General features: G+C 57.6%; 1 protein-coding gene across 1 annotated transcript in view; it reads left to right on the top strand.

The window, feature by feature from the left end:
• The window catches only part of Epha8 (EPH receptor A8), a 29,191-nt gene extending 18,400 nt beyond the window's left edge, over positions 1–10,791 (top strand). Inside the window, exons 5-17 of the mRNA XM_028875395.2 lie at positions 1,137–1,472; positions 3,627–3,751; positions 3,862–4,024; positions 4,833–4,926; positions 5,531–5,598; positions 6,296–6,460; positions 6,624–6,809; positions 7,080–7,141; positions 7,702–7,911; positions 8,194–8,343; positions 8,428–8,618; positions 8,765–8,938; positions 9,067–10,791. Coding sequence (XP_028731228.1) covers positions 1,137–1,472; positions 3,627–3,751; positions 3,862–4,024; positions 4,833–4,926; positions 5,531–5,598; positions 6,296–6,460; positions 6,624–6,809; positions 7,080–7,141; positions 7,702–7,911; positions 8,194–8,343; positions 8,428–8,618; positions 8,765–8,938; positions 9,067–9,181 — 2,039 coding nt within the window. The 3' untranslated portion in view covers positions 9,182–10,791. The remainder of the gene's footprint in view (positions 1–1,136; positions 1,473–3,626; positions 3,752–3,861; positions 4,025–4,832; positions 4,927–5,530; positions 5,599–6,295; positions 6,461–6,623; positions 6,810–7,079; positions 7,142–7,701; positions 7,912–8,193; positions 8,344–8,427; positions 8,619–8,764; positions 8,939–9,066) is intronic.
• Positions 10,792–12,469: the final 1,678 nt, after the last annotated feature.

The following is a 12,469-nucleotide window of genomic DNA, read 5'->3' as shown; positions in this document are numbered from 1 at the left end:
CCCAAGGAGACTGTGAAGGACGCAGGACTGTACTGGCACTGATGTTGCTTCTCAGCCCTGGCCCTCAACCTCCACTGGCCTGGGGCTCAGCACTCACCACCCTTGCTCACGCCCTGCTGCAGAGGGTCTTGAATGAGTTTGCCTTAAATCTACCCCTAGATCCTCCTCCCTTGCCCCTCTCATCACCACCTAGCCCCAGGCTCCCTGCACAGGCAGGTCAGGGCTTGAATGTGCTCACACCCATGGGTGCCACACATACACGTGCCAGCCAGCCCTCCTCAGTGGTTCTTGCCCAAGCTTGAGCATTATCTTGATGTGGGACCTGATGGGGCAGGTGTGTGTAGGGGAAGGATCCGATTCCTCCTCAGCTGAGGGGAAGCCCAGCTCTTAGTCCCAGGCAGGTGCCCACATCTGGCTAGACTCTGGCTTCTTCCCAAAGCTGCCAGCTGCCCTAAGTCCATAAGTCAGGGCTTTTGTTATCTTCTACCTTTGGCTTGGAAATTCTTCTTTGCATTCTTCGAGAGCCCTAAGAACCCTTCAAGGAGGGTTCTGAGAATGTGTGCTTCTGGTCTCTCAAGGCCAAGATTTCCAGCCTGGAATTCCGAGCCCTGCCGTCCTCTACCTGCCCTGTGCCCTCCCAGCTCAACCCCCAGGACACTTCTATCCAGCCCCACAATCAGCCTAAGTAAGGGGCCGCAATCCCCTCTCTTCTGAGTGTGTGCTGCCCAGCCTGGGCCTGCATTCCAGGGGTGAGGCAGGGATGCATAGTACCCCACAGCCTGGTGGATACACAGCAGGCTTCTTGTGCCACAGAGAGTGCCCGGTGGCATTTTTATTAGCACCAGAATGCAGAGATGGAGGCGGGTGGACATGACCAGAGAGTTTACATATAGTGTGACTGCTGTGGGCACCCCAGGACTGGCAGCATCCCTCCAGCTGTAGGAGGGAATTGTAGGAACACACACTGGCCCTGTGGCATGGAAACTCAGACTCCTGCCTCAGATGCTGACACAGCCTTTGCCCTGGGAGCTTCTGGAGAGGGTGGAGTAGATGTGACTTCTTAGTTTAGAGGCCCAGCCAGATATAATGGGGATCCTGGGCCAGGGCCATCCCAGTTTGTTACTCTCCGCCCTCAGGGCCACCCTCAGCACCGGTCAACCTGATCTCCAGTGTGAATGGAACATCTGTGACCTTGGAGTGGGCCCCTCCCCTGGACCCAGGCGGCCGCAGTGACATCACCTACAACGCAGTGTGCCGGCGCTGCCCCTGGGCCCTGAGTCACTGTGAGGCTTGTGGGAGCGGAACCCGCTTCGTCCCGCAGCAGACAAGCCTGGCACAGGCCAGCCTGCTGGTGGCCAACCTGCTGGCCCACATGAACTACTCCTTCTGGATTGAGGCTGTCAACGGCGTGTCCAACCTGAGCCCCGAGCCCCGCAGCGCCGCTGTGGTCAACATCACCACGAACCAGGCAGGTAGGCGGAGCAGCCCTGGGGGTCCCCGTTCCCTCCTGAGCCATTGTCTCGCTTGGCTCTTCCCTTCCCACCAGGACCTGAGTGGGGGACCTTTTTGCCTGTAGGAAAGCGGAACTCATCCAGTGGATGGATGTACCCCAGAAAGCACAGAGGCAGTCTTCTGTTGTGGGTCATGAGCCTGGACTCTAGAACTTCCCCTGCCTGTATCTCTACTTTCTCTCTTGTGCAGTGGATGTAATAGTACTGCCTTCCCTATCGTGGAGGCGTAGAGAGAAGGGAGAGTGTCCAGTCCATCAGCTGGCAGCTGAGTCTCACGCTGGCCCAAGCTGGCCTTGAACCCACACCAGCCCTGCTGCATTAGCCTCCCCAGCGCTGCGATGACAGATGTGTTCCACCACTCCCAGTTTGTGCAGGGCTGAGTATCGAACCCAGTGCTTCATGCATGCCAGGCAAACACCCTACCAACAAAACCACACCCCCAGTCCTAGATGTCATCACTTTGGTGCCTATTTCCAGAGCCAGGTGGGGTTGGCCATTTTGGGATCATGGCCATTCACTTACCTCTGGTCATTTGGACTGAGTCCAGCCCCTGGCGGTTCTTTCTTCCCAAACTCTGGCGGGGGGGGGTAGGGCGGTCCTGCCTGTCAGGTGGCAGCCTGGTCCTCAGAGCAGCCAGGGGCAGCTTTCTATGAATAGTCACCCTAGAACATTCCCAGGACCCTCAGCCCCTCCCTACCGTTAGCACACATAGGCATGGTTCAGAACCCCGCTGTCCCCACATAGAAAGCAGAGGTCGGGACCCAAATGAGCAGCCTTCTGGGGAGTCCAGCATTCCCGTCTCTCCAGTGGTCCAGTGACATCTATGCAGGACACACCTGATTCCCCGCATCTTCCCACCCTCTTGTCCAGCAGTATTCAGGACCAGCCCCATGCCTGGGTTCATAGCCCTGCTCCGTCACCTGTCTGCAGGAGCAGGAAGGCAGGTGGCTGGCTGTACCGGGGGCGGGGGGGGGGGGGACGGGACGGACGGACAGAAGAGCAGAGAACCCAGCAGCATGTGAACAGCACCCACATTAGAAAGAGATACATTGCTACCCTACTCCACCCACCACGGGTCTCATGCACCGTCCCTGTGGACCGGCCTTCTCTCCCACAAGGCTCCTTGCGGAGCGACCTCAACTGCACGTGCCAGTCTTTTCCCCACCTTGGCACCATGGCCACATGCAGCAGGTGCCTCTCCTTGTCCTGTACCCCTGCCCATCTGCCTGCCAGCCCTGGTCTCCTTAGAGCAGCTGAAGGGACAGCCATAAGTGACTTAGATGTTCCTGGCTAGTGAGAAAGAGAGCCACCGCAGAGCTGTGAGCTCCCACATCTGACTCCCCTGTTTCAGGTCCTTCCACAGGGGCTTCTTGACGTTTCACGTCAGAGTCTCTAGCAGCAGCAGCACCTATTGGGCACCAACTGTATGCAGCCCCTGCCTTCAAAGAGCTCCCAGGCATGCTGGAGCAACAGGACACCTAGACAAGGAAGAATTAGCCAGGCAGGGTCTCCCTCTGCAGTCCAGGCTGGCCTTGAATTCATGTTGATTTCTGGTCTCCACCCTGGGATTATAGGTGGGAGCCACCATGCCCAGCTAATTTCATTGTTTGGCCTTGTCTGTAGCTATGTGTGACCTTCAAGCAGACTCAGGAGAGCACAGAGTACCTGAAGATAAAGCCAGGGTTAGGAAGCAGGGCACCTCCTGTGACCAAAGAACCCCTGAATGCAGACAGGCATTCTCAGCTCCTGCCCCTCACTGTCCCGTACTACCCCAGCCGAGACTCCACCCCAAGGTCCTTCCTCAGGCATACCCGAGGCATGCCCTGCTGCACCCAGATCTCCACTCATGGTGGAGGCTCTGAGGGCAAGCAGGCCTGTCTAGATGTAGCCAGCTCCACATCCCAGCCCAAGAGCCAGGCTGTGCTGTTAAGCTGGCCCCAAGGAGTGACCCAGGAGGCAGCCAGTGCCTCTCCAGGGTATGGGGCTGCTGATGGTCCTGGTGTAGAAGCAGGAAGGTCAACAAGCTGAGCCTGGGGTCCCAGAGGGGCTTGGGCAAGGCCGGGCAGAGGCCTAGGCATGGCCCATGCTGGGCCTGACGGGTAGCTGCCGCCCCAGCCCCGTCCCAGGTGGTGGTGATCCGGCAGGAGCGGACGGGGCAGACCAGTGTGTCGCTGCTGTGGCAGGAGCCAGAACAGCCCAACGGCATCATCCTGGAGTACGAGATCAAGTACTACGAGAAGGTGTGAGAAGGTTGCTGGAGGTGGGTGGGCGAGGAGCCAACGGGAGGCTATGGGCAGCAAGGAGGGCCTCAGAGCCCCGTGGCCTCACTGCCCTCGTCTCTTTCGGGCAGGACAAGGAGATGCAAAGCTACTCCACCCTCAAGGCTGTCACCACCCAGGCTACTGTGTCAGGACTCAAACCAGGCACGCGCTACGTGTTCCAGGTCCGAGCCCGAACCTCGGCAGGCTGTGGCCGCTTCAGCCAGGCCATGGAGGTGGAGACGGGGAAACCCCGTGAGTGCAAGGAGCGGGAGGGGCAGGGAGCCCCACTGGTGAGACCAGGAGGAGGAGGGTGAGCAGAGGGAAGCCTGTGGCCATACCAGGCTGGGCCCACAAGACCCCTGTTCTCATTATCCAACCCAGTGGGGCTGCATCTTTACAGGCAGGAAGGGAAGCTCAGTCCCCTCACCTACAGGACCTCTCCTGAGCCTGAGTGAGGCCTTTTCCAGATGACCTGATGGGTGTCCCAGGGACATCTTTCAGAAGCTCATGCTCTCCACAGCCCGTAGAAGCTTCCCTGTGTGTACTCTGGGACCCACAGCATCCACATCACTAGGGGCCTTGTTGGAAATACTAGTCCCCAGGCCTGTTGCCCTGAATCAGAGACCCCGAGAAGAGGGCCCAGCAGTTAAAGGTTTGCACAAGCCCCGATGTGTTTATAGGTCTCTTTGAGACCGAAGGTGGCAATCGTGCCCTTTCCATTCCGTTTATTGTGTGGCCTCCAGTAAGAGCTCTCGGAGCCTCGGGTAGGCTGCAGACAGTGCCGGCCCCTGTCTTACAGGGCTGAGAAGAGGGTCCCCTGAGGCCAGCACTCACATCTCTCCATCCATTCCTGGTGCTGTGTGACTGAGAGGCAGCATGGGTGGTTTTCAGCTCTCCTAAATGTTTGGGTCACAGAGAGCGAGTAACTGTCCCCAGCATGCACCGCCTGCACAGTGGGAAGCCAGACAGTCCAGCTGCAGGGACCCTAAGGGAAGCCTAGTGCAGGGTGGGGTGGGCACAGAGCTGCCTGCTGGCTGCAAAGGGACAGGCCTTCCTGCAGGGCCCCGCTATGACACTCGGACCATCGTCTGGATCTGCCTGACACTCATCACGGGTCTGGTGGTGCTCCTCTTACTTCTAATCTGCAAGAAGAGGTAGGCACCCCTCTGTCCCACCCCAGCCAGAACCCAGCCATGCCCAGCCAACCTCAGCCCCACCCCAGCCAGAACCCAGCCATGCCCAGCCAACCTCTGCCCCACCCCAGCCAGAACCCAGCCATGCCCAGCCAACCTCTGCCCCACCCTAGCCAGAACCCAGCCATGCCCAGCCAACCTCAGCCCCACCCCAGACAGAACCCAGCCATGCCCAGCCAACCTCAGCCCCACCCCAGCCATGCCTAAGCATGCCCAGCCAACCTCAGCCACAACCAACTACAACCTCGCCATGCCCAGCCACCCCCAGGCCAGGAAAAAAGGGATCTGCTAGGGTGGTCCAGAAAAGCCTGAGAACCCACTCCTCAGCAAGTATGACCTGTGTGAAGATCAGCTGCTCTGGGGACATTTTGTAGATTATAACTGTTTGGGGGCTTTCCCCATGGGCTAAGCTGTGAACACCCAAAACAAGGACCCCCGAAGGCTTGCTGAGGGACAAGAGCCAACCTGCTGGGAGAGGGGCACCCTAATTTACTTTCTGACTTGGGTCTAGGCTGGCCCGGCTCCAGCAGAGTGTTGACTGGCCTCCACTTTCACCCCCATGCAGGCACTGTGGCTACAGCAAGGCATTCCAGGACTCGGATGAAGAGAAGATGCATTACCAGAATGGGCAGGGTGAGTGCTCAGCCTAGCCTCAGCAGGACCCAGGGCAGGGCTGGTAGGACCAGGTGTCTATAGGAAAGGCCAGGCAGAGCCCATAGGCTAAGGCTAGCTGTTACAGAGACCACCCCCACCTTGCCGGATGACAGCCTTCTGGAGGATGCTAAAGGCTCTTTGGACAGACAGGGCAAGGCCCAGCCATGTCCAAACATACATGGTTCATGTGTGACTTCTCTGGTGGGGGTTTGTGCTGTCATGGACGAGAGCCCCTGCTACAGAGAGCTTTTCAGGATCCTGTGGATTGCAGGAAGCAGGGGAGATCTGGGGGAACCTCCCATTCCCCCTAAGTTCAATGCAGCCTCAGAATCCTTAGCCATCTTCTAGTGACCCACCTTCAGGCAAAGCTGGCACTTGTGAACTCTTTCTTAAGGGCATTACCACCCTAAGAGCAATTTTAAGGTCACAGAGACTCAAGGTGTGCAGGGCAGGGGGAGTACAGAGAAGAGCAGACACGTCAGAATTAACCAGAGACCCAGAACACAGAACCGTGCCATAGACTTCCCACTTACGCCCGTGGGTAAGCATTGTGGGGGGCCCTGCTGTCTGGTACTGTATCTGGGGATTCCCAGAGACACCCTATTCCCCCTAGGAAATATTGGGAGAGGGAACTTCCTCCTGTCCCCACTGAGGACCCTTCTCCTTGACTCCTCAGCACCTCCACCTGTCTTCTTACCCCTGAATCACCCCCCGGGGAAGTTCCCAGAACCCCAATTCGGTGCAGAGCCCCACACCTATGAGGAGCCAGGTCGGGCAGGTCGCAGCTTCACCCGAGAGATCGAGGCATCCAGGATCCATATTGAGAAGATCATAGGCTCGGGTGAGCCCCAGAGGCTGGGAGGGAGGGGTGGTGTGGGAAGGGGACCCGTGGCCAGAGGGGTAGGGAATGGGGACCCTGGAGCACCTGGTGCTGGAGGCTTGGAAAGAGTGGGCCTGAGGGGGAGCTCAGTACCACTGCTGCCCGCTCCTTCTGGGCCCCACAGGGGAGTCCGGAGAAGTATGCTATGGGAGGCTGCAGGTGCCAGGCCAGCGGGACCTGCCTGTGGCCATCAAGGCCCTCAAAGCTGGCTACACAGAGAGACAGCGACAAGACTTCTTGAGCGAGGCAGCCATCATGGGCCAGTTTGACCACCCTAACATCATCCGCCTCGAGGGTGTTGTCACCCGTGGTAGGTGCCAGACGAGGGCAGCTTCCCTTGTGGGACACTCCCACTCAGAGAGGGATCAGACCTATCTACTGGGCCATCCTGACTCTGTCCCTGATGTCTCAGGTCCCTAGATAACCATGGAGTGCTCAGAGCCCAAGACCCCAGTCAGATCCTAAAAACTGTCCTGACGACCTCCGGGGGGGGAGGCATATGTTCCTGGGGCCCCTGATCAGTAGCCCTGCCCCCCCACACACACACACACCAGGACTCCATCTCCCCTTCCCTGTCCAGGCCGCCTGGCAATGATCGTGACTGAGTACATGGAGAATGGCTCTCTGGATGCCTTCCTCAGGGTATGTCTGTCCCCGCTTAGGGGGAGGGTGCACATCCATCACTGCCACCCACGCAGGTGGGGTATGTTCACTTGAAGTCTGCACATGGGGCTTCAGTCTGGCTGTTGAGAGTTTGTAAGCAGCCCCCCTCACCCCACCCAAGCTTGCATCCCACACACGTAGGGAAGAGGCGGGTGAGAGGGGAATCTTAAGGGTCCGGTGATCCAACTGCTTTCTGGTCCCCCCTGTGAAGGCCCCGCTGTTGCAAGGGCCCCTTACTGCCCTACCCCAAGCTAAGGGATGACATTGTCCCATGCCACCTGTACCACCAGCTTGGAGGGAGTGGCTACATTTCCAGCACCCACTGCTGGGTCTTCCCTGGGAGCTCTCACACCTGGAATGTAACCTTTCTGGGCCTCCGTTTCCCCAGAGGAGATACCTCCAGGTGCCGGTGTAAGCAGCCAGACAACTTCACTTTGCCCACTGCGGGCTCATCTCCAGTCGCTAAGGAATTATGGGAGATTCCCCAGCCCTGAGCCAGGAACTGTCCCCAAAGCCCACACCACTCTGTCCCCTTGCAGACCCACGACGGGCAGTTCACCATTGTGCAGCTGGTGGGCATGCTCAGAGGGGTGGGCGCTGGCATGCGCTACCTCTCAGACCTGGGCTACATCCACCGTGACCTGGCCGCCCGCAATGTCCTGGTCGATGGCCATCTGGTGTGCAAGGTGTCAGACTTTGGGCTCTCGAGGGCTCTGGAGGACGACCCCGAAGCTGCCTACACCACTGCGGTGCGTTTCCAACACCCCCTTGTGAGCAGGGGGTATAGGCAAGGCTTACTATTGTCTCTAAAGCTTGGTGAGCAGCCAGTCACGTTCTAATGGGTTCTGTGGAATACACCCTGTGTTTCAGGGTGCTTTAGTCTTGTCTTGCTTATCTTTCTAGTGGCTCAGGGAAGGGGGGGATCCCCTGAAACAGGAGCTCTTGGTTGGTGGGCTGGGAGGCAGGACTCTGCCTTGGGCTGGAGGACAAGCCCAGCCGCTGGTCCCTCAACCTTTTCATATCCATCCCAGGGAGGGAAGATCCCTATCCGATGGACAGCGCCCGAGGCCATTGCCTTCCGCACTTTCTCCTCAGCCAGTGATGTGTGGAGTTTCGGTGTGGTCATGTGGGAGGTGCTGGCCTATGGTGAACGGCCCTACTGGAACATGACCAACCAGGATGTGAGTCTGGGGCCCAGGATCGGGGTGCAGTGGTGGGGCCTCAACAGGGAAGCCAGCCTGAGCCCAGCACTGTGCCCCACACAGGTCATCAGCTCAGTGGAGGAGGGCTACAGGCTGCCAGCACCCATGGGCTGCCCACGGGCGCTGCACCAGCTCATGCTGGACTGCTGGCACAAGGACCGTGCCCAGCGGCCTCGCTTCTCTCACGTCGTGAGCGTTCTCGATGCCTTGATCCACAGCCCCGAGAACCTTAGGGCCACAGCCACGGTCAGCAGGTATCCGAGCCCCACAGCAGCCCTCCCGGAGTCCAGTTTTGCAAATCCTCTCCCTTATGTAGGGCTGGGATGGAGGGAGAGGGTGCCCAGTGCCCATGTCCCTAGCGAAGGCAGGAGCCCTAACAGACTACTCACTCTGCTCCCAGGTGCCCACCCCCTGCCTTTTCCAGGAGCTGCTTTGACCTCCGAGGGGGTGGAAGTGGCAATGGGGACCTCACTGTAGGCGATTGGTTGGACTCCATCCGAATGGGCCGGTACCGGGACCACTTTGCAGCCGGCGGGTACTCCTCTCTTGGCATGGTGCTTCGCATGAATGCTCAGTGAGTGAGGGCGGGTAAGAGGGTGCAGGGCCAGAGGCAATTCCATGCAGTTCAGGGGTGGGCCGTGGGCTCTCTTCCCAGCCCCCAGACTCCTAAGGCCAAACTAGAGGACCTCGCTTCCTTCACAGGGATGTGCGTGCCCTTGGCATCACCCTCATGGGCCACCAGAAGAAGATCCTTGGAAGCATCCAGACCATGAGGGCCCAGCTGAGCAGCACTCAGGGGCCCCGCCGGCACCTCTGACTCATGGCCACCTGGTCCTGGTCATACCAGCTGTCAGGGGCTCCGAAGGGCCACCCAGCAGTCAGGGTAGCCCCCGAGCTCTGCCGTGGGACCTACAGTTACAGGATTCAGGCTCCTGGGACAAGGTCCTTGGTGCACCAAATGGATAGAACACCTGCCCTCTGAAGGCACAGAACCTGTGTCTTCTAGAGCCTGGGTCCTCCAACACAAGAATCCAACAATGATGTCACTCACCTACCTGTGTGTACATGCATGCATGTAGGTGATGGTAAGGGTGGACTCTCACAAGGTCCTGGCAGCTGGTGGAAACAGTGTGTGACCATGTCCCTGTTCCCAGTCAGGCCCTGACACAGATGTGTGCAGGTTACCATGTGTGTGCTTACCCACTAGGGCAGAAGCCACGTGAGTGTGACCACAGATAACACATCATGAGTGAGGAGGCGTGGTAGTGTGAGCGGGGAATCTGAGCTGACACTGCCCGGCTCCAGTAGTACCTCTGGGGACCAGACAGAGGCTCACATCTGCTCCCACCAGTGCCTGGAGGCTGGAGCCCAGGCTGCTTCTGAACCACACCAGCACCAGGCCCACCGTCCAGCCTGGGTGAGCCCACCATGGCTATATCTCAGGTCCGGGCCTCCTTCCTATTTGGGGGGCCACCTGCAGCTTCTGCCTGGCTCCTCCTGCTGCTCAACAGGAAAACAGGGTTCCTGGCCAGTCCCTCTGGCCACCTTTCATAGAGGGCCACAGCAGAGTGTGAGATGCCCTCAGAGGAGCTGCCTGACCATCCACGCTCGTGGCTGTGATGCCTCTTCCCACCTTCTCACTGCCCGTCCCTGCCACCCCTGCCCATGCCGGGAACAGGAGCATGGGGCAGATGCTAATCTCCAATCCCACCCCTTCCTATACCAGATGGGGATGCCCAGAAGGGGATGCCTTGTCTGAGGTCACATGACAACCAGATTCCAGAGTCGGGCCCCCTTCCTCCCAGCCATGGTCTGTTAGGATGGGAGGTGCCTGGGAAGCCCATCCCCCCCACACACAGGTTGACACCCCCTGTTACGGCCCACCAGGGTATGTAAATATCTTTTTTTCTACCATGCCAGAATATTTTTTTCCTCACTCCTGACAATGCAAAAATGGTCTTCAAAGCACATACAAAGCACCCCCGGGTGAGAAAGCCCCACCCTGGGGGAGGCGGGGCCCAAGGAGCCCCAACCCAGAGGAAAGGGCGGCCCCCTCCCCTGCCCATCCCTGCCCACAGCCAGCACAGCACCCCGCGAGACACCAGCACTGAGCCCCTTCCCTCCTGCAATAATTCAGGGGCCTCAGCCCCACCCAGGTGCCGCGGCCAGCTCCTGCGCTTCTATATATTATAGTACTATGTAGCCGAGCTGCCCTTCCTTCCTATGGAAGTGGGAAACATGGTCAGGACACGAGGTGGGGGGGACACCCCGTCTTCCACCCCACCCCACTCACCCAGTGTCTGGGCTTGGGATCCTCAGGCAAGGCCTCTGAGGTGGGTCCCCCTTTGGGGCTCCTGGGGGCCTCTCTGTGGCTCCCATCCTGTCTGGAAATTACCTGTGATGAGAATAAACTCTGTCTCATCTTTGCCTGTGCATCCTGGGTTTTTTTTTTCCCCTATTCCTGCTTCCACTAGGCACCAGCAATGTGTATTTCACACCAAGATCCCTCCCAGCCCTCTGCTCCAGGAGAAAGCAGTCTTGGAGAGAATGACCTGCTCCCAGTCAAGTCTAGGATGTCAGTGAACTGAAGCCCACACACTGGGAGATGCACTTCTCCCCTATGCCAGGTTCTGACTCCAAGGCTGCAGTTGGGGCTCAGCCAGCCCAGTCCTCACAGCTATTCCATGTCCTTGCCAGACTCCTTGTAGGTAAGAAACACGCCCCCTAGTGGAGAAAGACAAGAGGTAGAAAAGGTTCCTGGGAACAACTTGCTGGGACTGTAAGGTAAGGCAGGGAGACCTAGAAGTCACCTCAGGAAACTAAGGATGTAACAGCTGATCAGTGTGGGCGAGCAGGCATCAGTGCCTGGACAGGACAGGACATGGGAACAGTGGGACTCAAGGCTGTCTATTTGAGCCAGTGGCTTGGACGTTTGGGGAAGATGCTTTCATGTTCATAGAGATGAACAAATAAAAGACTCTCCAACTGAGGAGGGGGAGTCCTCACTCTTCAGCTTCCTCTGACTGAGAAAGTGGGAACAGAGGAGTCAGCAGTGAGCAAACTTGGTAGGAGGGGTCTGTGTCTGTCCCATGCAGCAAGAGCCTCCTGTGAAACCATACCTGATGGAAACTCCAAACCTAGCCTCAGGCCCCTCCCTGTGGCTCCTGCTGTTCTCTGGGAGGAAAAGGCCCAGACTTCATCCTTACACAACAATCATCAGGTTCTACTGAGCCCCACATGGGCCATAAAGCTGAGTGGAGTTTTGCAGAATATCCAACATGCTAAACATCCCAGAAATGGGCACAAAGGGGTTAGAGGAGGCCAGAGAAAAAGATGCCTGGGACTGTCACCAAGGGTTTCCTGCAGAGAGAAGCACTTTATTTGGCATTAAATGATGAGAAGGGCTGGGTGTTGATTTTCTAGGCAACCCTTGGTAGAAAGCATGGAATGCAGAGAGAGGAAAAGAAGCAAGGTGGGGTGGAGGTGGGGAAGCTTGCCAAGGCAGAGTTGGTTGTATCCCTCCATTTTACATTACACCTTGCACTTGGAATAAAAGAGTCACCAGCATTGTCCCTGCAATGTGACAAGGTCAGCCCAAGATGTGTGGAGTAAGAAAGAAGCCAGAATAGCCAACATGGTTTTGGAAAGGAACAAGGGGGGAAGGCAGGGAAATTCACCCCAGCGTGTTGGCTGCCATCATGAAGTTGGAATGGAAGAGTGTGATTTAGTCCCAAGCCAGAGACCAACATCTGAAAATAATAGAGAATCTGCTTCCGAACTGAGCTTGATACACATGAGAGTTTGACCATGGTAAGGGTACATCCGGGTCCCACTTGAGGATGATGTCAGGACAGCTGAGCACTGCACGAAAGGGAAAATGGGGTCCCAGCTCACACCAGTTACAGAATAAGTCCCAGGGTGACTGCAGCCTTGAATGTATAAAGAACACTAATGAAAGTTTCAAAAGAAAACAGAGGAGAAAATACCGGCAAGGCATGAAAAGCATAAATGATAAAGGAAAACATGATGAGGCTTAATCACTAAACCCAAGAACTTCTACTGGGAAATAGATAAATAGATTGGGGGAGGGGTACCTGTTATCCCA

Source organism: Peromyscus leucopus, chromosome 2, assembly GCF_004664715.2.
Source record: "Peromyscus leucopus breed LL Stock chromosome 2, UCI_PerLeu_2.1, whole genome shotgun sequence".
Lineage (NCBI taxonomy): Eukaryota > Metazoa > Chordata > Mammalia > Rodentia > Cricetidae > Peromyscus > Peromyscus leucopus.
Note: the sequence above shows the minus strand (reverse complement) of the source record. Positions and strands in the feature narration are given on the sequence as shown.